Source organism: Dermochelys coriacea, chromosome 23, assembly GCF_009764565.3.
Source record: "Dermochelys coriacea isolate rDerCor1 chromosome 23, rDerCor1.pri.v4, whole genome shotgun sequence".
In the NCBI taxonomy this organism is placed as follows: Eukaryota; Metazoa; Chordata; order Testudines; family Dermochelyidae; genus Dermochelys; species Dermochelys coriacea.
The window spans coordinates 2,188,094-2,207,687 of NC_050090.1; the positions used below are offsets into that span (position 1 = coordinate 2,188,094).

At 53.9% G+C, this 19,594-nt stretch overlaps 1 protein-coding gene across 1 annotated transcript; it reads left to right on the forward strand.

Moving 5' to 3' along the window:
* The first annotated feature begins 2,391 nt into the window (after positions 1–2,391).
* On the forward strand, positions 2,392–17,586 carry KPTN (kaptin, actin binding protein). Its single transcript, XM_038382348.2, has 12 exons — positions 2,392–2,759; positions 4,386–4,468; positions 5,514–5,598; positions 7,559–7,613; positions 8,672–8,747; positions 9,793–9,866; positions 10,375–10,484; positions 11,631–11,726; positions 12,229–12,295; positions 12,677–12,812; positions 14,739–14,948; positions 16,951–17,586. The coding sequence occupies exons 1-12, from the start codon at positions 2,462–2,464 to the stop codon at positions 17,080–17,082; spliced, it is 1,422 nt and encodes a 473-aa protein (XP_038238276.1). The 5' UTR covers positions 2,392–2,461; the 3' UTR covers positions 17,083–17,586.
* The last annotated feature ends 2,008 nt before the right edge of the window (positions 17,587–19,594 follow it).

A 19,594-nucleotide genomic window follows, 5' to 3' on the forward strand; every position in this document is an offset into this window, starting at 1 on the left:
TAAGCAGATTTTTTCTAACTGTAACCCTGCAGCTAAATTCACACCATTTCACTGAGCACAACTGTGGGCATGCATGTTAGAGGAGTCTCGCATCCTCCCTGCCCCAATGCCTCTCCCCCTTGTTGCAACTGAATTTCCCATTACCTTGCAATCCCTTTAAATGGTGGTTCTATTCTGAACGCTGGCTATGGAGCGAACCAAAAATCCCCACCTTCATTTGCCAGATCTTCCCCCCCATGTGTTCAGATGTCTGCTCGGTTCAGTCCTGTTAGCCCCACAGAGCCCAGATGGATGTGGAATCTACCCTAGCTCTCAATGTGTCAACTGAATTAACTAAATTCTAATTGTTTAAACTCATCAAGAAAATGTTTGAGTGTTACGGTTCAGTTGGTAAGGCTAGAAATCGGCAAAACCACTTCTTTCCCTGTCAAATCCAGTGTTACAAACATTGACTCGTAGAATAGTTCTCATGGGGTTTTTTTTTAAGAGGATATTATTTTTCACCTTGGGCATGTAATCCTTACAAAATCACTGTTAGCAGTCCAGCTGTTTAGCCATTCATCCATCAGCACATATGGTAAACATCAATAATGAACAGCTGAGATTTACCTTTTTTTCTAAGCTGATGCTTTTGTTGATCTAATGACCCCATGCTGCTCTCCTTGTGTTGATATTTTCTGTCCTTGGACCACATTCTATCTTAACCTATTAAAGAGTTCCAGCAGTTCATTAACAAGCCTGTCTCTTCAGAAGCTAGAGCTATGGTCCCTCACTTGGCAGTTTGGTTCATTAGTACATTGAAGCAGCTGCAATGATTGGTCAAGTCTTGACATAAACAAGCACAAGCTGTCAGCTGGAGTAAACTGGTACAGCTCCAGGGTCACTGGCTGAGAACTGGCCATGCTGCAGCCACATTTTTAACAGGCCCAAGAAATCCTGGGTGTAGAATGGGACTCTTCCTCCTCCTGCAGCCCAAGTTACAGTGACCAAACAGCAGCACCTGTTCTGTGGAGTTGGATAAATGTGCTGCTATGAGAGAGGGTCCCTATCTTCAAACAAGGTCTAGAAGTGAGACAATCCACCTCTGCTCCTAAAGTATGGAAAAGGCTGCTGCTAATTTTTACAAAACTCCTAGGCAGAATCTATGAGCAGATATGACACACAGACTTCAGCATAGAAATTTCTTCTTGTATAACAGCTGTGTTGAACCCCAAATTCAGCCAGGCTGGACCCTCCCTTACCCTCCAAACCATCCCCACTGCTGAGGAAAAAGTGAGCTACACCAGTGCTTGTGCTTTGTGTCTTGTCACGTAGAAGTTTAGACCCTTTTGAGTTTATTCTGAGTGGAGAATGCCTGTTGTTGCAAAGGTGTCACATCACTTCTTGCCTGCTGCAGTGTGAGGGCAGGGCACCAGCATGGAAACTGAGGCAAGATGGTGTACCTGTTCCCTTTGTGTGTGTTGAGAGTTTGTCCTGAATGCTTCCCTCTCTTCCTGCCCAGTGTATGTGGGGGAGGAGGGGTGTGTGTCCGTCTGTCCAGAGCACTCCCTTGTCATGGGGGGAGTGACTACCCTTAACCTTGCTTTGGAGGTGTGTTCAGGGGTTGTTTTAAGTACCCCTCCCAGTGTCATGCTCCATAGAGGGAGGCTGCCCTGATCCTCTTGGGGAGAGAGGTGCCCCTAGTCCTGCCCCTTCTGTGGGGGGCAGACGCCCTTCATGTCCTTCCCCCACCCACCCCCCGCGTACGGAACTACAGTGTGCCCTGCCCCAAGGGGTGTGGGTGGCAGCCCCTGTCCCATGGGAAGGGTAACTCGATGCCTGCATACAGGAGGGGGATTACTCTGAGCGCCCCTTCCCCCCTAGGTGTGGGGCACCTGCCCGTGGTGCCCTAGCCCTCCGTGTATGTGTGAGGGGCTGCCCTGAGTCCTCCCTGCCCCATAGAGGAGCTGGCCCCTTCCATCCCCTGCCCTATGGGGGGGCAGCCCCAGGTGACCGTTGTCTCCCCTCCCCCACCGAGGGGGCATGGCTGCCTTGCCCCTTGGGGGTGCCTCAAGTGACCCCTTCCAGCTCCTGCCCCATGGGGGGACTTCCCCATACCTCCTGCCCCAGAGAGGGGGCGTGGCTACCCATCCCCTACCCCATGCATGCGGGGGGGGGGGCTGACCCAGACACCCCCCTCCCCTCCGAGAGGGGACACGGCTCCGCCCGGCTCCCCCGTGGGCGCCATTTTGGACCCGGGCCCATTGCCCGGCCCGGCCTCGTGACGTCACCCGCCGCGACGCTGGCGCCGCTTGCTGCGCGAGGCCCGCCCGCTGGCCGAGGTGCCCCCGCGAGCGCCTGCCCGGCCGGCGAGGACCCGCCCTCTCGGCGGGGAGGTGTCCGCTGAGCTGCCTGGCCCGGGAGTGCGGGTGGCCAAGGGCGCCTGCCGGCGGCGGTTGCTCACGTGACGAGGCCGCCTGTCATGGAGCCGCCTCAGCCCCCGGGGGCGCGCCGGGGCTGCCCGTTGCCGGAGGACAGCTTCACCCGCCTGGCCTCCCAGAGCAACGTCTACGGGCTGGCGGCGCTGGCCGGGGCTGGCGAGGGGGAGGCTGGGCCGGAGGCAGCGGAGGGCGCGGGGGGCCCGGGGCGAGCCTGCGGCGGGGGCCCCAGGGGGCTCCTCGTGGCCACGCTGAAGGGGAAGGTGATTTACTTCCGCTACCAGGACCTGCGGCAGAAATTGCGGCCGGTGGCCAGGGAGCTGCAATTCACCTACATCCCCGGTGAGAGGGGTCGGGGGTCACGCAGGGGTGGGTGGCCAGGGGGCTGCAATTCATCCACGTCCCTGGTGAGAGGGGTCAGGGGTCACAAAAGGATGGGTGGCCATGGGGCTGCAATTCATGTACATCCCTGGTGAGAGGGGTCGGGGGTCACGCAGGGATGGGTTGCCAGGGGGCTGCAATTCACCTACATCCCTGGTGAGAGGGGTCGGGGGTCATTCTGGGGTCAGGGGTCACGCAGGGGTGGGTGGCCAGGGGGCTGCAATTCACCTACATCCCTGGTGAGAGGGGTCGGGGGTCATTCTGGGGTCAGGGGTCACGCAGGGGTGGGTGGCCAGGGGGCTGCAATTCACCTACATCCCTGGTGAGAGGGGTCGGGGGTCATTCTGAAGCCAGGGGTCACGCAGGGGTGGGTGGCCAAGGGGCTGCAATTCACCTACATCCCCGGTGAGAGGGGTCGGGGGTCACGCAGGGGTGGGTGGCCAGGGGGCTGCAATTCATCCACGTCCCTGGTGAGAGGGGTCAGGGGTCATTCTGGGGTCAGGGGTCACAAAAGGATGGGTGGCCAGGGGGCTGTAATTCACCTACATCCCTGGTGAGAGGGGTCGGGGGTCATTCTGGGGTCAGGGGTCACACAGGGGTGGGTGGCCAGGGGGCTACAATTCACCCGCATCCCTGGTGAGAGGGGCCAGGGGTCATTCTGGGGTCAGGGGTCACAAAAGGATGGGTGGCCAGGGGGCTGTAATTCACCTACATCCCTGGTGAGAGGGGTCGGGGGTCATTCTGGAGCCAGGGGTCACGCAGGGGTGGGTGGCCAAGGGAATTGCAAAAAGAACAGGAGTATTTGTGGCACCTAAGAGACTAACAAATTTATTTGAGCATAAGCTTTCGTGAGCTACAGCTCACTTTATTGGAACTGCAATGCACCTATATCCCTGGTGAGAGGGGTCATGGGGTCATTCTGGGGTTGGGGACGCTTCAGTTCACCTCCATTCCTGGGTAGAGAGGTTAGAGAGCACACTCAGGTTGGGGTGAGTCCAACCGAGGTGGGTGACAGGGACCTTTTCACTTATTTCCTTGGTGAGAGAGGTCAGATTGGGGCAGAGGGAGGGTCTGGTAGTCATTGTTAGGTCAGGGGGCTGGGAATAAGGACTCCTGGGTTTTGGGAGAGGAGTGGGGTTTTGAGGTTAGAACAGGGAATGGGGACTCCTGGGTTCTGTTCCTAGCCTTCCTAAGGATTCTTTGTGTGGCCTTGTACCTGTGTCTCAGTTTCTCTCTCTGTCTCTGGAATGAGGATAATGGGACTGATCTTTGTAAATTGCTTTGAGATCCTCCCTCTGGTGCAACGTAGCCATTGTTTTTATAGGCACCTGAGCGGTTATGGAAAAACACTCTTTGTTTGTATAAGGCCTGCAAACAGGAGTCAAGTATTGTGCAAAGTTTATTATTATTGCATTAAACTTTGTGACCTTTGGCAAAAATCTAAACTGTTAATTTAAAATGGTAAACTCTTCAAGGCAGGGACTGTTATTTTAGTCTGTGCTTGTACAACACTAGCACCATGGGGACCTGTTCCCTGGTACAAATAATAGTAACCAGTTTTGTCAATGATTTGTTGTTTCTTGGCAGTTGATGCTGAGATTGTCTCGATTGACACTTTCAGCAAGTCGCCGCCGAAGAGGGGTCTCGTGGTGGGAATAACTTTCATTAAGGTACCTGCTTTTCCTTTCCTGCCCTCCACTTTCTTCAACAGATGGAGTTTGTTATTTAAAGTGCATGTAGCTCTGTGGAAGGTCCTGGAGTGAAATCCCTGAAGATGTAGCGAGCAACAAAACTGCTACATCCCAGTCAGCAGCAGGGCAAACTTCTACACTGTGTACGCAGTCCTGCCATGTGTCCTGGGTGCAGATCTAATCTATCTAACTCCATGCACATCTGTCTAAACTAGCGACCTTATATAATCCTCATTACTGTAGTGTCTGAGCGCCTCGCTGTCTTTAATGTGCTTATTCTTACAACACTTCTGTGAGGTAGATCCATTCTATTATCCTCAGTGTACAGATAGGCAGTGGAGACCCAGAGAGGCTAAATGACTTAGATGCCCAATTGCCGTTGCGTTTCAATTGGATTTGGGTGCCTAAGTCAAATTAGCTCATATGAAAAATCTCAGCCCAAATTCTTGGCTTCTTTGCTGAGACAGCTAGCATGAAAGAGGTCTGAGACCTGCTCTGTGCCTCAGTTTTCCCATCTATAAAATGGAGATAATTATACCACCCTCCTTTGGAAAGTGCTTTGAGATCTACTGATGGAAAGTGCTAGATGTTACATAGGCCACTGAACCAGCTGTTATTCCCATGACAGTGACAACTTTGAGCCCCTGATTAACTGCCTATTATACAGGCCAGTATTGTTCCCTTGTATTCCTCAGTCCAGGTCCATCTGTTGCCTCTAGTGAGATAATTAGACTATAAGCTTTGTGGGGCAGGGAGTGTGGTTTTGTTCTGAGTTTCTGCCTAGCGCCGTGGCATGCTGGTCCAGGCATGTCCAGGGATCCTACATAATAAATAATAGTAGAGAACTAGGATTTAGACTCCATTGTTGGTTCCCAGAACTGTCCGTTCCCTTACGGAAATGGTATGATAATGTGTCCTTTTAAAAATGTTGTGCTTTGAAATGAACCCCACAGGTTCTGTTACCCCCTAAGCTAACATCACTGATGATCCTCAGACGGGTTCCTCTTCCCCTCTCTCTTTCCAGGACTCTGGAGATAAAGCGAGTCCGTTTCTGAACATTTATTGTGACTATGAGCCTGGATCGGAATATAACCTGGACTCCATAGCACGTAAGTAACCAAGCTAATGTCTGACCTCTGACCCCTGTGCTGTTGTCTGGTGGGAGCAGGGCAGCAGAGAGTAAATATAATTGGCCTCCTGCAGTGAACCTAAGGGCTGCGATCTTATCACATCTTATAAGCTAAGCCACATCAGCCTGGCTCAGTACTTAGCTGGGGGATCTCTAGGGAAAACACAGATGCTGCAGGGAGTGGTGTTAGTGACTTAACTGGGAGTGCTCTGAAGGGTGGGTGCTCTCCCCTGTGAGGCACCTTCTTTCAGAGAAGACCTAACTGAAATCTGGCCAGTTACAGGTTGCAAAAGGTCCCCCCGTGCTTTCCCTAAAGCTCTGGTTGTCATCCCTGGGGTCCAGGCCAATGTGAGTAATGGTATTGTCTTTCTAAAGTTCCCACGTTTGTTCCAGTTGCGGAACTTTCTGTCCTTCCAAGCAGGGACTGTCCCTTCCTGTATGTCTGTACGGCCTCTGGCATGATGGGCTCCTGCTTGTGGTTGGGGCTTCTGGGCGCTGCTGTAATCCAAATAATAAACAGCAAATAACAGTTGCAATGCTATGGCAGTTCTGTGTGCGGTTGAACAGCTGCTGTAGCCCAGCCAAGAGGTGGCTGCATTTTAGTGGTAGGTGAGTTACCCTTGGGGATTCTGCAGGCTGACAGGTGCTGAAAAATGTTCCAGAGATGAAGATATTTAAGTTACTTCAGAGAATTCTTGCTAGAACTGGCTGTCTAGCGTAACTTTTCTGGTGCACCCATCCTTCAATCAGATTAAATGCACTGCCTGCAGAACTGAGCTGGGTGGCCGGTATTTTAACACTGTTGTAATCCTCATCTTGAAGACACTTATGGATTTACTCGGGTCCTCCTGTCGTCTTACTATGGAAACATGTTAAAAAGGAAATATTATCAGGAGGCTCTTGTTAAATTTTAGGCCCTTCAGCTTTCCTAGAATCCTGGGGTAGGTCCCTCTCCCCTCTTAATTCTTGCTACGTCCCGTTTAGCCCATAGCTAGGGCAGGGGGCAGTGCAAGATTGACAGAATGACTGTCTGTTCCCCAGCCTAATTTGAATTATGAATATTATGGTACTGCCTAGAGACCCCAACTGAGATTAGGGCCTCCGTTGTACTAGGCACTGCCCAGACCCTGACCAAGATCAGAGCTCCATTGTGCCAGGCGCCGCACAGACCCCGACGAAGATCAGGGACCCATTGTGCCAGGTGCTGCCCAGATCCTGACCAAGATCAGGGCCCCATTGTGCCGGATGCTGCACATGCACCTAATAATAGAGAGTCCCTGCCCCAAAGAGCGTACAGGCTAACAGCCAGGGCAGCCAAACAGTAAGCTGAAGGAAATATTGTCACCCTCTTTTTATCCTTTCACAGCCCGCTTTGAACCCTGTTGCGTATTGGAAAAAATCTGTGAACCTTGAAAAAAGCAGTTTTGAGGGGTGGGGAGGCGTCTGTGTCTCAGAAACTCCTTTGTCGCATGACCCCCAATACGGCTCACTAGCCTACCCTGCATCCCCACGAGGCACACCACATTCCTGTTCAATCTAAGTTCCCCTGCAGATTTTAGAGGACGTATAAGAGTCGGGCTTGAAACAGAAATCTGGCTGTGACCTTAACTCTAGCTGCCCTGTCACCACCCTCCGGTGAGGGCGTGAGGCCTGGTGAGGTGCCGTGATTTTCCAGGGTCACACAACGAGCCTGTGGCAGCGCTGGGACTTGAGTGCCGATCTCTTAGATCCCTGGCCACACGGGCATCTACTGCTTCCTTTGAGGTGGGGGTTAAAGCGTAGATTTCAGGAATGCTAAACTTCAAAGCAGGTCCTCTGGGTCGCAGCCTCTGACTCTCAGAGAGCCTGTGGTGCGATTTGTGGTGGTGTTTTGTTAGAGAACCGGCAGGCAATTCTGTGTCAGATTTACCTTCTTACTCATCTCTGTTCTTCTCCTCCAGAAAGCTGCTTGAACCTGGAGCTGCAGTTCACCCCATTCCAGCTGTACCATGCGGAGTACGTATATCGCTCCGCCATTCTCTTCTCTTCCCATACATGAGCCTGCGAGCTCACACTAGCAATCTCCGCTCCACGTGGCATGACCGTCCATCCCCCCCAGCCCCTCCCTTCTTTAAACATCGGCTGTAAAAAAGACATTGAAGACTTTGGGATTTACCATCCTGTCTTTCGGAGGCCTGGATGTGTCTAGTATGTGGAACGGGCATGGTCGGCTGGGCAGTTGTGCACAACAAGGTGGATGATCCAGGAAAGGCATTTCAGAAACACGCAGGGGTGGCTTCCAGTCTCCATGACCCTTGGGCAGTGGAGTTTACAATTGTGACCAGAGCAGTCGCTGATGCAGGGAATGGGGCATTGTGGGACAGCAGCTGGAGGACTGTTAGGATTAGCGCAGGTCACACAGTGTCTATGCTCGCTCTGTGTTGATCTTGGTAGGTTGGCCATCATGCCAGACTGCCTGGGGAGGAGGTTGGACTGCGTTGCTGTAACGGGACGTTTATGTCAGCTGGAGACAAATGGAAGTGTAGACACATGTGCAAATAGGGTGGTGCAGGCAGCTTACATCAACCTATGTTTTTAGGTGTAGACCAGACCTAGGATTGTTCATGCTCCTTAAAGATCCGATAGCACTTTTCTTGAGAGTTAGGATTGTCAGCCCTGGGCGGTATCCAGTCCAAATTCCATCCCAGGGAAACTCCATTCTGCGTTCCTAAATTCCCTTTGCAATTTAATTTCTCCTCCCCCTATCCTAACCTACCTAATGGCACTGCCATTCACTGTTAAAGAGTTACAGCTTTCCACCCCAGAGCTGGCTGCATTGCAGTGGTGGTGGACTGTGTGTGCTGGATCCCGAAGTGTTAAACACTCTCAAGTCCTGCTGAAGTCCCTGAGAATCAGGGTGCTCAGCACCATTCAGAACCAGGCCGATGCAAAGCGTTTTGAGATCCATCGGCAGCAAAGTTTTTCCTCCAGCAGCACCTTTCCCGCAGCTGAGTCCTCAAGTGTGTGGAATCGCCGCTTCTCCTGGTAATTATTTTCCTTTTCTGCTCTTCTAGAGTCCATGTTGGAGACCAGCCAGAGACAGTCTTTCTGCTAAGTGGGAACGACCCCTGCATTCATCTGTACAAAGAGGTGAGATCAGTGCACAGGAGAAGCCATGTGCTGCTGGGTTCTGCCCTGGTACAGAGCCATGTGCTCTGGAGGTCACTTGGAGAACAATTGATTCCTGTGTGGCGTGGCGCCTTTCCTCTCCAACACAGGGATTACTTACGTTCACTAAAATGCAGCCACCTCTGGAATAGGGTGGGGCAGCTGATAACATGGGGATCCCTCACGCAGGGCTGACATGCAGCTGCCTCTGGAGTGGGGTGGGGCAGCACTCGCTCACGCAATGCCAAATGTGTTCCCCAAAGGGGTGAAGTCTGGCAACTGTTCCCCAGCCATCTGTACAGAACTTTAGGACAGGAAATGGGGGATTCTGTGCTGACCTGCATAACACCAGCTGAAGAATTTCCCCCTGTTCTTTCTGCCTCCAGCCCATAGCTTGTGGTTGAGCTAGAGCAGAGCTCTTAGGAAGAGATGTCCTGTCTTGAGAGAGAGACTCCAAGTGCTGAGAATCCACCATGGCCCTTCATTGCTTCTCTAATACTAAGAGCCCCGCACTGTTGCACTTGCATTGCACCCTGTGGCTCTCTTCCCCTTCCCTGGGCCTCACAAGACTGGGAGCTTGTTGTGTGACACCTGGTGCAGGTTCACTTCCTTCTCAGAGATGCAGTGCTGCTGGTATCTGCGTTGGGGAAGGAATGTGTGCTCTATCCCTTTAAAAAAAAAAAAAATTCTGTGTGGCTATAGCAAAGTGTTGTCTAGTACTCTTCATCAGTAGATCCTACAGCACTTTACAGAAGAGGCTAGTCTCATCATCCCTTTTGGGATGGGAAAACTGAGGCACAGGGAAAGAGAAGTGACTTTGCCCAAGGTTGCCCAGCAGGCCAAAGGCAGAGCTGGAAATAGATCCCGGGTCTCCTGAGGCTGTGTGGTGTTCCAACCACTAGGCCATGCTGCCTCAAAGGCACACTGGGGCAAGTTCAATGGGAGACACCGGGAGCCAATCCCAGTTAATCTGAGTGCAGTGTCTGGCCAGGCCTGGACTGATGACGGGACCGATTTCCCCTTGCAGAACGAAGGCTTGCACCAGTTCGAGGAGCAGCCCGTGCAGAACCTCTTCCCGGAGCTCCAGGAGCTGCCCAGCAAGTAGGAGAAATGGTTTATTAGGGATGCATTCTCCTGGGGGGCTGAGTGGCAGTGTGGGGGAGGAGGTGTCTGTGTTAGCATGGGCGGGGCAGAGGCCAGATCCCCCGATCGGTGTCACTCCATTGGAGTCGAGACCTTCATTTGACACCAGCTGCGGCTCTAACCCATGGTTTATACCCCGCTAACACCAGTGGTTCCCAGCCTTTCCCACACTCGGTCGCCTGCCCCACCTAACTAGACCTCCTCCACCGCTGTAGCAAGTGGGAAGTGTGGTCGTGATCTCTGCCCTGTTGGCCATCCAGGTGGGCTCAGCCTAGTGCTCACGTGCAAGGGCTTCCTGCTGCTACTCTCAGCCCTGCAGCTTCTGGTCCCCCCGACACGTTCTCCTCCTTTCCCGCCTTATTCTCTCTCACTGCCTTTTCCTTTCCTCTCCCACCTCCTCCTTCTTGGGGCAGTGTCCCCTCCCTCCGGCGGCACACAGCCCCACGTCTTGTGTTTCCCCCTGCAGCGTGCTGTGGCTGGACGTCTGCAACATCCCTGGCTCAGGCCGGCGTCTCACAGCATTTGGGTGCCAAAGTGGCTACATCCGGGTGGCCCAGGTAGAGCAGGCCAGCAGAGGTGAGCTGGGGCTACCCTTCCAAGGGCACGCAAGACATCCGTGGGTGAGCCGGGTGTGATGGGTTCCCCCCATGGTGCCACCTGGAACTGGGGTACCGCTGAGCCCTCTGACCCACCAGCCTGGGCTTCCTCTCTCACTGAGCTGCTGTGACAAGCTGCAGACCTGCTTCTGTTCCCACACTTCCGCCAGCATTCACACAGGTAGGAACACACCCATCTGCAGTTATCTGCAGGCTTTCTGGCTAGCCACTGTATGAACCAACAATAGAAAGGCTACAGCCAAAATAACCACCGGCTTCCCAAGCTAGGAGCCAAGGGCTGTGCCGTCCTGCCCTGGTCCAAACCCCAACCAGTATGAATTTTATTATCCAGTTTGCCTCCCCCTCGGTGTGGAGAGGATTAGCCAACAGCCTTTGTCCCTTGAGCTATGTTTTCCCATGCATTTCACTCAAACTCACTGGTTTAGATAAAGCAAAAACAAGCTTATTAACTACAAAAGATAAATTTTAAGTGAGTATAAGTCATAGCAAACAGATCAAAGCAGATTACCTAGTAAATAAACAAAAACGCAAACTGTCTAACACACTAGTTAGATTGAATATGAATTAGCTTGAGAAGGAGGGGAACTCATCTGAACCAAGGTTCTGCACAGCCCTGGGGAGTGGACTGTGGGAGCTTCCTGCTACACCCCTCGGGACAGAGGCTTGGCCAGATAGGGTCTGATGGGCATTCCCATCTCTGCTGGGAGTTGGAGATTTCGAAGCCATTTCCATCCCGAATTGGGACAAAAAGTCAAAATTGCCGCCCTCCTCCCCCCCCCCGATTTCACAGCCCGACAAACCAAAACCAAAACGAATCCGGGTTCAGGTCAGTGGAAACGTTTTGTTAATTTCCAAATGTTTCGATTGCAACCCCCCCCTTTGTTTAGTGTAAACTACGTTAAATTTTAAACCCACGCCCCCTCTCCCACGCCCCAACTTTTCTGAAACATTTTAACTTTTTTTCAGTCGGGAAATTCGTCAAAACTGATCCTTTCCCACTAATGGTTTTGGGACTCGGCGGGAGAACATTTTGTCCAAAAAATCCCACCCAGCTGTCGCCTGGTCGCCCACCTTGCCCTCAGCGTCCTGTGTCTCTCCGTTGCAGAGGTGCTGCAGAGCTGGAGCATTCAGCAGGACGGCCCCATCTCCAAGGTCCTGCTGTTCAGGCTGCCGTCCCCTGGGGGTGACCCTGCCCAGGATGGTAAGCACGAAGGGAGCTGGGGGTGGGAGGCGTGGCTTAGAATTGACCAAGCGGACATTGGGGGGGTTCATTTGTAACTCACAGGGTGCTCTGTGGGGCCTGATGCACGTTAACCCTTGCAGCGCAGAGTACAGAATGCTTTCCCTCGCCCTCGCAAACAGACCCAGTCCCCTCCCTCGCTCCAGTTTCCAGGCCTTTGGGGCTGCCTGGGGTTCAGGTGGGTTAGCTCACAGCCACTTGTTCTGTGCTCTAAGTCTTGGGGGGCACATTTCGGGGTGGTTCAGGCCACTGGAGTCCTGCTTTCCGCTTCGCTTGTCCCCAGCAATGGAGTCAGGCTGAAGCAAGGCAGCAGGTGGAGTGGGGTCGAGGAGGGCCCAGATGAGCTTGCCTGGCAGATGGGGAGAGGGAAGCTGCCCAGAGCTCTGCAATGGCTGGGAGCCAAGCGTTAGCCCGCTGGCTGGTGTATCTCCCCGTCACCACCTGCCGTGTCTGCTCCCACTAGGTAATGCAGGCGACCAGGGCTACAGTGTTCTCGTCACTAGCACCATCGAGCTGTCCGTGGTATACAGGTCAGTGCTGGGGGCGGGGACGTGCCAAGACGCGCTTTGCCGGTGTCCCACCATGGGGCCCTTTCCACGCCCTGGCTGGGGATGACAGGGTTGCAAGGGCAGAGTGAGCATAGGGTTGAGCATCGGAGAGCTGCTGCGGCCTGGCTGGCCGTTGGAGACAAGGCCGTGACCAGGAGGGGAACAGCTCGTCTAACCAAGCAAGTGGCAGCCTTTCCCAGAGCCAGGGTCCCCCCCCCGGGGAGCCGTCCTCAGTCCTGACCCTGACCCAGGCTACCTGGGGGGCGGTTTGAGATGCAGTGTGGCCCAGCGTGTAGGGGGCTGGGCTGGGCCTCGGGAGATCCCTGCTCTGTGTTTGGTAACTTCCCCCACCGTGCCCCCCAGGAACGTCCTGACTCATGGGCTGGCAGACCAGCTGACCCTGCCAGCCAGTGACCAGCATGACAGCGTGCTCTGTGCCCTGGTGACTGACATCGATTTTGATGGAGCGCCCGAGATACTCCTGGGCACCTATGGACAGGTAGGTGGAGGGGCATGGCAGTCTGCTGGAGGTGGGCTGCTGCTTCCCTGTCTGCATGGTGAAATCCATGGAAACGGGCTGGTCTAGGGCCGACCCCAGGCAGGGAGCGAGAGCGTATATCAGGTGGGATCCACTGTGTGAATCTGTAATAGGGGCACTGAGGGATTGGCCAGTCCCAGCTGCTTCAGAGGAAGGTGGCCTGGCCCTTTTACCAGGCTGAGTGTAGGGGGCACTCCCTAGAAGTTCCCTGCAAATGGGGGGCAGAGGCGTAATAGAGGGGGTTAGAGGAGGTACTGAGACTCTGCCAGGTGGGGGAGAGGGTCAGCTGGCTCCAGGCAGGGAAGGGGGGTCCCAGGGGTTTCTACCTGCTCTCTGGCCTGTGACACTTCCCTGGGTCCCACTCTCGCCTCCATCGTCCCCCACCTCCATGCTGGGCATGCATGAGTTTACGCTGGGGCGGCGCTCCCACGGTATTTCCACCTCCTGGTTCTGCTGGCCTCGGGTCATGTGACTCAGGTTCAGGGCTGCTGGGAGATCGTAGAATCATCGTAGCATCATCGAAATGTCGGACTGGAAGGGACCTCGAGAGGGCATTGCATCCAGCCCCCTGCGCTGAGCCAGGGCCAAGTGAACCTAGACCAACCCAGACAGGGGTTTGCCTAACCTGGTCTTAAATCCTCCAGTGACAGGGAATCCACAACCTCCCTGGGTCACCTGTCCCAGAGCTTAACCATCCTTAGAGTTAGAAAGTTTGTCTTAATATCCAGCCTAGATCTCCCTTGCTGCCGATTAAGCTCGTTACTCCTTGTCCTACCAGCAGTAGACATAGAGAACAATTGATCACCGTCCTCTTTGTACCAGCCTTGAAGACTATTCTCAGGTTCCCCCTCACTCATCTGTTCTCCAAACTAGACGTGCTCAGTTTTTTTTAACTTCTCCTCCTAGATCAGGTGTTTTAAACCTTTTCTCATTTTTGTTGCTCTCCTCTGGGCTCTCTCAAGTTTGTCCACATCTTTAGTAAAGTGTGTTCGCCAGCGCTGAGCAAAGCGGGACAGTTACCTCCCGTGTTTTATGCGCGACACTCCTGTTAACACACCCTGGAGTGCTATTCACTTTTTTCACAACTGCATCACGTGATTGACACACATTCGATTTGTGATCCCCTCTAACCCTCAGCTCCATATGACCCCCTAGCCAGATATAAAGGCAGCCGGAGTTCAGAGAAAGATTCAAAGGAGTTGGGGAGCTGTGGCACCTGGTCTGTGTGGAGGATGGGAGCCCTCGGGAGGGGTCTCCTGAGCTGGTGAGCCTGCAGACAGAAGTTGGGCGTGCCTGGTTTTAAGTTGAACTGTCTTAGGATAAAAAGTACAAAGCCCCAGGTTGTGGTGATTTTGTTTGGCTGCAGAATTGGGGAAACTGAGGCAGTGTCCGGTTGAGCACCAGATAAGGTGAGGCCCTGTTACGCCCCCTAGTGGCTAGAGCTCAGCTCTTGTCCCAAAGCAGGAAAATTTCTAGCCCTGCCAAATCCTCACTGTTCGAATGCCGGATTTTTCTTGTTAATCACACAGTCATCCCTCACTGAATCCTGCTAAGCTCTTGGCTTCAGTGAAATCCTGTGGCAGGGAGTTCTACTGGCTAACAAGGTTTAAAGTGTGTGTGTGTGTGTGTGTGTGTGTGTCCTGTGCACCTGTGCATGGCTTCTGCTGAAATGGGCCAGCAAATGCTAGGCCTTCTGGAGGAGAGATGGCTGCTCAGAGATGGGGGTTGATTAGGAGCTCCCTGGCTCTTTTGCCGATGTTGGTCATTTGACGCTGCGCCTGCGTCCCGTCGGGTTACGCCGCCCCTGCCCGCGCAGCCTGGCCCATCTCTGTCCACCGCAAAATCGCCTGCCTGCTTCCCGGCATTTTTCTCTCGCCCCCGCTGCAGGAGCTGCTCTGTTACAAGTACTGGCGCGCGGGAGCTACCGGTGCGGGCGTGGCAGAGGCCGAACCCTCCTTGCAGCCCGCTGGGGAGTTCCATCTGCTCTGGAAGCGGAGTTTCCCCAGCCCCCTGCTGTCCATGGAGTACGCAGACCTGACCTGCGATGGGCTCTGTGAGCTGGCCGTGGTGTGTCTGAAGGGGCTGCATGTTCTGCAGGTGAGTTGGCTCCTCTGAGAAGGCCAAGCAGATCTCGGTAGCTCTCCGACTTCAGCTGTCCCAGTGTCCTGGCCAACGATAATGACCTTCTCTCTGGCTGAAAACTCTCCTGTTAGTTGGACCCGGGGTTCTGCCTCACTTCCTGTCCTAAACTGGTGCGTGGGGTTGCTATGCAGATGTTAAACAGCTGCCACATCCCAGCCTGGAGGTGGTTGCATGCCTGTGGCAGCTGAAGTGATCCTTGCATATGCGGCTTAAATCCTCTGCAATCTTTGGGGATGAAATATACTGCAAGAAATGTGTGAGTAATATTTTAAAGTTAGATTTCTGATGTAGCCTTGTGGTCCCTATTTCTGGGGATCGGGTCCCCCACCCTTGCAATTGTGAGATGTTCCACCCTGAGGGAGTCTGCCCCTCTCACTAGCCAATCGGGAGTCTCCCAGAATTCCCAGAGCTGAGAAGATCCATACTGCAGAACTCTGGGGATGCCAAGCATGGCTGGGGAGGAGGGATGTAGGAAGCGGGTTTTGTTTGACCTCTGCAGACTGTTGAGCCATCTAATTGGGTATTCCTGCCTCTTCCTGTACTGACTCTGGTCACTGGTCCATCCAGTTGGGTGGTGCAGCATTCAGTAGTGCCTAGTACCAGGTACAGAAGATGATTTTAAAAAAAACAACCTTTCCCAACTTCTGATAGTGTCACAGGCTAACGATATGGGAAGACAGGGGGATTCCTTGCAGTGATCTGCAGATGCAATAGATTTGGCTCTTCCTAGTTTAGCTGCAAATGTTATTGGTGATAGAAGCATTGTGATAACCTACCCTCTGATCTATTGTGCTGTGAACACCACCTCCTGTGCCTTCCCACCACACGAAGGAATATTTCCTTTTATCATGTCTAGATTCCCTGGACCTTACCTTGCTGGGAATCCGCCGGCGCTTGTATGGGCCGAGGGTAACGAGCTCAGAATTCGTAGCTCAGTCGAGTCCCTTCTCCACTCTGCTCTTTGCCTATTAACGATTCATTTAAAATAAAAACACTGGCCCCTGCCTGTCGGGGAACAGAGAAGGGCAGCACATGGGGATATAAAAACCCCATTTCCAAGTGGTGGCGAATGTCCCCAGCACAGTTGCTGCAGAGCACAGCCAGAATGTTGCATGCAGCAATGGGGAGCTTATATACCAGGCGCTGCTCCAACAGGAGCTGCCCAGGGTCGGGAGGGCTGCCCTAGCCCCGTGGTCCTTGTATTGCAGGTTTTGTCCTCTCGGAGAATCTTCCTGGAGAGCCGCAGTCTCGTAAACAGAGGCAGGAGTTTCTGCCCTTGCTGACTGTAGGAAGGAAGAGGGAGATTGTCTCTAGGGCTGAGAAAAGGCAAACGTCTGAGTTTCCCTAGTCTGGCTCCCCGTGGTCAGCCCTAAGTACAGCCCCAAACGCCGCCTGCAAACCTAGCTGTCACAAGGGAAAGGTACCAGGCCTGAGTCCCGCAGTTTGACATTGGGGTGCAGTCAGAAATGCCAGACAATTTTGCAACATGCGTTCTGTGCACGACGCACCGCAGGCCGCTTGCCAGAGTTAAAGACACGAGTCAGGATACAGAACAACTAGCAGAGAAAGAAAGAGCAGATCCGTTCAGCGGAGATTGGTTATCATTTTGCTAGCCACCTAGGAACCCATTGTGCTGGGAGCTGTCCAGACAAGGAACGCACAAGGCAGTCCCTGCCCTAGTGGGAGATTTGACATGACGTGGAGACAGACAGGCGGGCAGGACTGCAGAGGAGAAGATTCTTGTGCGTATGCATGTGCAGGGTGAGCAGAAACGAGTGCTAGGCCAGTCGAGCAGCGGGAGACCAGGCCTGTCGGGTCGTCTGAAGTGAGTTCCGGCAAGTGGGCGATATGAGCTGGCTCCTGAAGGAAGTTGGGGTTGTCAGTAGCCGTGCTGTAACCTCTCTGTGCTCATCCCGCTCACCAGGTCACTGCTTCTCTCCCTTCTCCTCCCACACAGCACAGCCTGAAGCAGACGGCTCAGTGCCTTCTGGAGAGGCTTCGCCAGGAGGTGGCAAGGCGGGCGAGCCACAGCCGCGTCTCCCAGCGGGTGCGAGACGCCAGCGTGGATGGGGAAACAGCAGAGGAATAACTGGGCATGGCCTGTGCTTACCACATCGCAGCTGATTTCTGGCCAGCCTGGTTGCAGGATCCTGCTCTCCGTAGGGTCTCCAGGAAGGGCTGGCAGTCAGAGAGGCCCCTTGCCCCAAAAAGGGCCAGGGGGACAATGATGGTGGCGGCAGGGTGAGATTAGGACATGATGGAGGATCCAGCCCTAACGGATCTTCGTCTGTGAGAGTGGAACAGCCAACCAGGAAGCCGTGCTTTAGCCTCCCTGATGTGGATGTGTGCCAGTTCCATGCAGCATGTGCCTGGTACGCACAGCATGTGCCAGGTGCTCCCCTCCTGCTGGGGAGAGCAAAGGATGAACATCGGACTTCTCCAGTCCCTTTGCCCACGCTGTGCCAGCCAGGCAGGAGCCAGCCCGTGGCACAAGAGAGCCTGAACGGTGACACCGAGGGCCACAGCTGACTTGGATGGATGTTTACATTAATCCCCCCCACACCCTGTCCAGTAAAAGTTCCCATGCACCCAGTGTCATGCTGCCATCTGTGTCTTCCCTTGTAAGGGGGTGTGGAGCTAGTTGGAGGTCCCTGCTAGCGGGGCTGCAGGCCACGTTTCAGGGCGCATTTGGAGCTCTCCGGTTATAAATTGGAGGCGATCCTTTAATGGAGGAGCTCCTGGGCATTCAATTTGAAGCAGGTCCCCCAGCCAGAGAAGGGTAAGCGGTTTGCAAGTGGGAAGTGATTTCTGAAAACCCCTTGGTCAAGCAGGCAAAGGCCAGCGAGAGCCAGTGGCTGGGAGCTGAAGCCAGACAAGTGGAGACTAGAAATGGGCTCGTGTTTAGCAGTGAGGGTCTTTAACCCATGGAAGAACCGATGCAGGGAGGCACTGGATTTGCCATCATGTGCTGTCTTTGAGTCAAGTGGGTTCCGGAGTAGCCTCGTGAACAGAACAGGGGGGCAAACCCCCAACTAGCAGGAAGATGACATTGGTCAGTTTCTGAAGGGGTGCCTGGGGTCACCCCGTGAGTCGGGGGATGGGGAAGAGCAGGGAATAGCTCCTCAGGAGGCCTGGCTCACCTCCTAATAGCCTGCCATGCCACAGGTGCTAGGGATAGGCAGCACCGTCTATCTGAGCAGCAGCCCCATATACCCCTGCCAGAGAAGAAATCATCTTTAATATTAGACACCAGCTTGTGGCTAGCGTCAGGGTTTGTCAGTTCCAAAGCCTGCTGGGAGGGAATATCTGACTAATTTCCTGCGTGATGCGCGCAGGCCTTGGGCTTCATATTTCCCTGAGGGCACCCGGGAGTGCTGCCTTCTCCAATGCAGCTAAGAGGGGACAGCGTGCTTTCCAGACGGCTGGGAGAGTCAGCAGTGGTTGCCGCTGAACCGAGCTGAATTATTGGGATTGTTTGAATCTTTAAGCTGGGTCCGTCCCTCTGAATCTGCTCTGTGGGGTTTTGGAGGCTGCAGTGGTTGGCAAAGGCTGGAAGCAGCTAGGGACAGACATGTGAGTCAGGATTCTCTAGCTGCCCAGCCTGAGGCAGTGGGGCCTAATGAATGGGCGGAAGGGGAAAGAGAAGTTTTGTCTGAGGCGTAGGGGTCCAGTGATGTAGGTTTTATTCCCAGCGCTTCCGTGAACTCACTCAGTAGAATGGGGAGCTTGTCACCCAGGAGGCCGGCTTCTGCGAGGCTGAATTTGCTAATGCTTGTTAAACGCTGTGAGACCCTCCACTGCAAGGGGCTACGCACGTGTCAGGGTGTTAGAAAGGAGGCACCTGTGGAGCCATTTCTCCATCCTGCGTCTCATTACCTCAGATCTATACAGCACGGCCTCTAGGGAGCACTCCTGTCACAACACCAAGCCGTTCTCAGGTGCATCACAGAGCACTCGACAAAACAGCTCAGCTTCATTACCCCGTTTTACAGATGGGGAAACTGAGGCACAGGGCAGGGAAGGGACGTGCCAAGCAGGCTTGGGGGCAGAGCTCTAACCACTAGACCACACGCTCACTTCGTACACTACAAATAAACCGATAACGTCCAGGGATGTGGGAGCAGTGATCTTGGCAAAACCCAGCATCTCTGAGCTGTGGCCATTTGCAGCCATCTCAGCCCCCGTGCTTTGGGAAAGGCTCCCTCTGCTATTCAGCAGGATTTCTCCTGCCCTTGCTCTGATTTCTGTGGGCGGTTCTCAGATGACACTTGAAACACCAGGATGAAGCCAAACTCTTATCTCAGCCTCCCTCCCTTAATAGACGGAATCCTTCTCCCTCTTCCTGTCTCCCTTCCCGTCCCCTTCCACACTGGTCCTGCCCTTCCTCCCTCTCTCCTCCCCAGCTCCAGCATATGGTCTCTCTCTCCTTTTTCGCACCTCCAAGTCTTTAAAAAGAGCTGCCAGATGGACACTCTTTCCCCCTGCCCCCAGTTTTTCCTGTGGTGGGATGGCAGCTGGTGGGGTGTGATGGGATGGTAGGTAGGTGTGGGGGCAGAGAGGGGATGGGATGGCAGGGGGAGTGTGTAGGAGAGAGAGAGAGA

Coding starts and splice junctions, on each gene's coding strand:
- KPTN (XM_038382348.2), top strand. CDS start 2,462: ATGGAGCCGCCTCAGCCCCCGGGGGCGCGCCGGGGCTGCCCGTTGCCG. Junction 4,469..5,513: donor TGGGAATAACTTTCATTAAG/GTACCTGCTTTT, acceptor CTCTCTTTCCAG/GACTCTGGAGATAAAGCGAG. Junction 5,599..7,558: donor TAACCTGGACTCCATAGCAC/GTAAGTAACCAA, acceptor CTTCTCCTCCAG/AAAGCTGCTTGAACCTGGAG.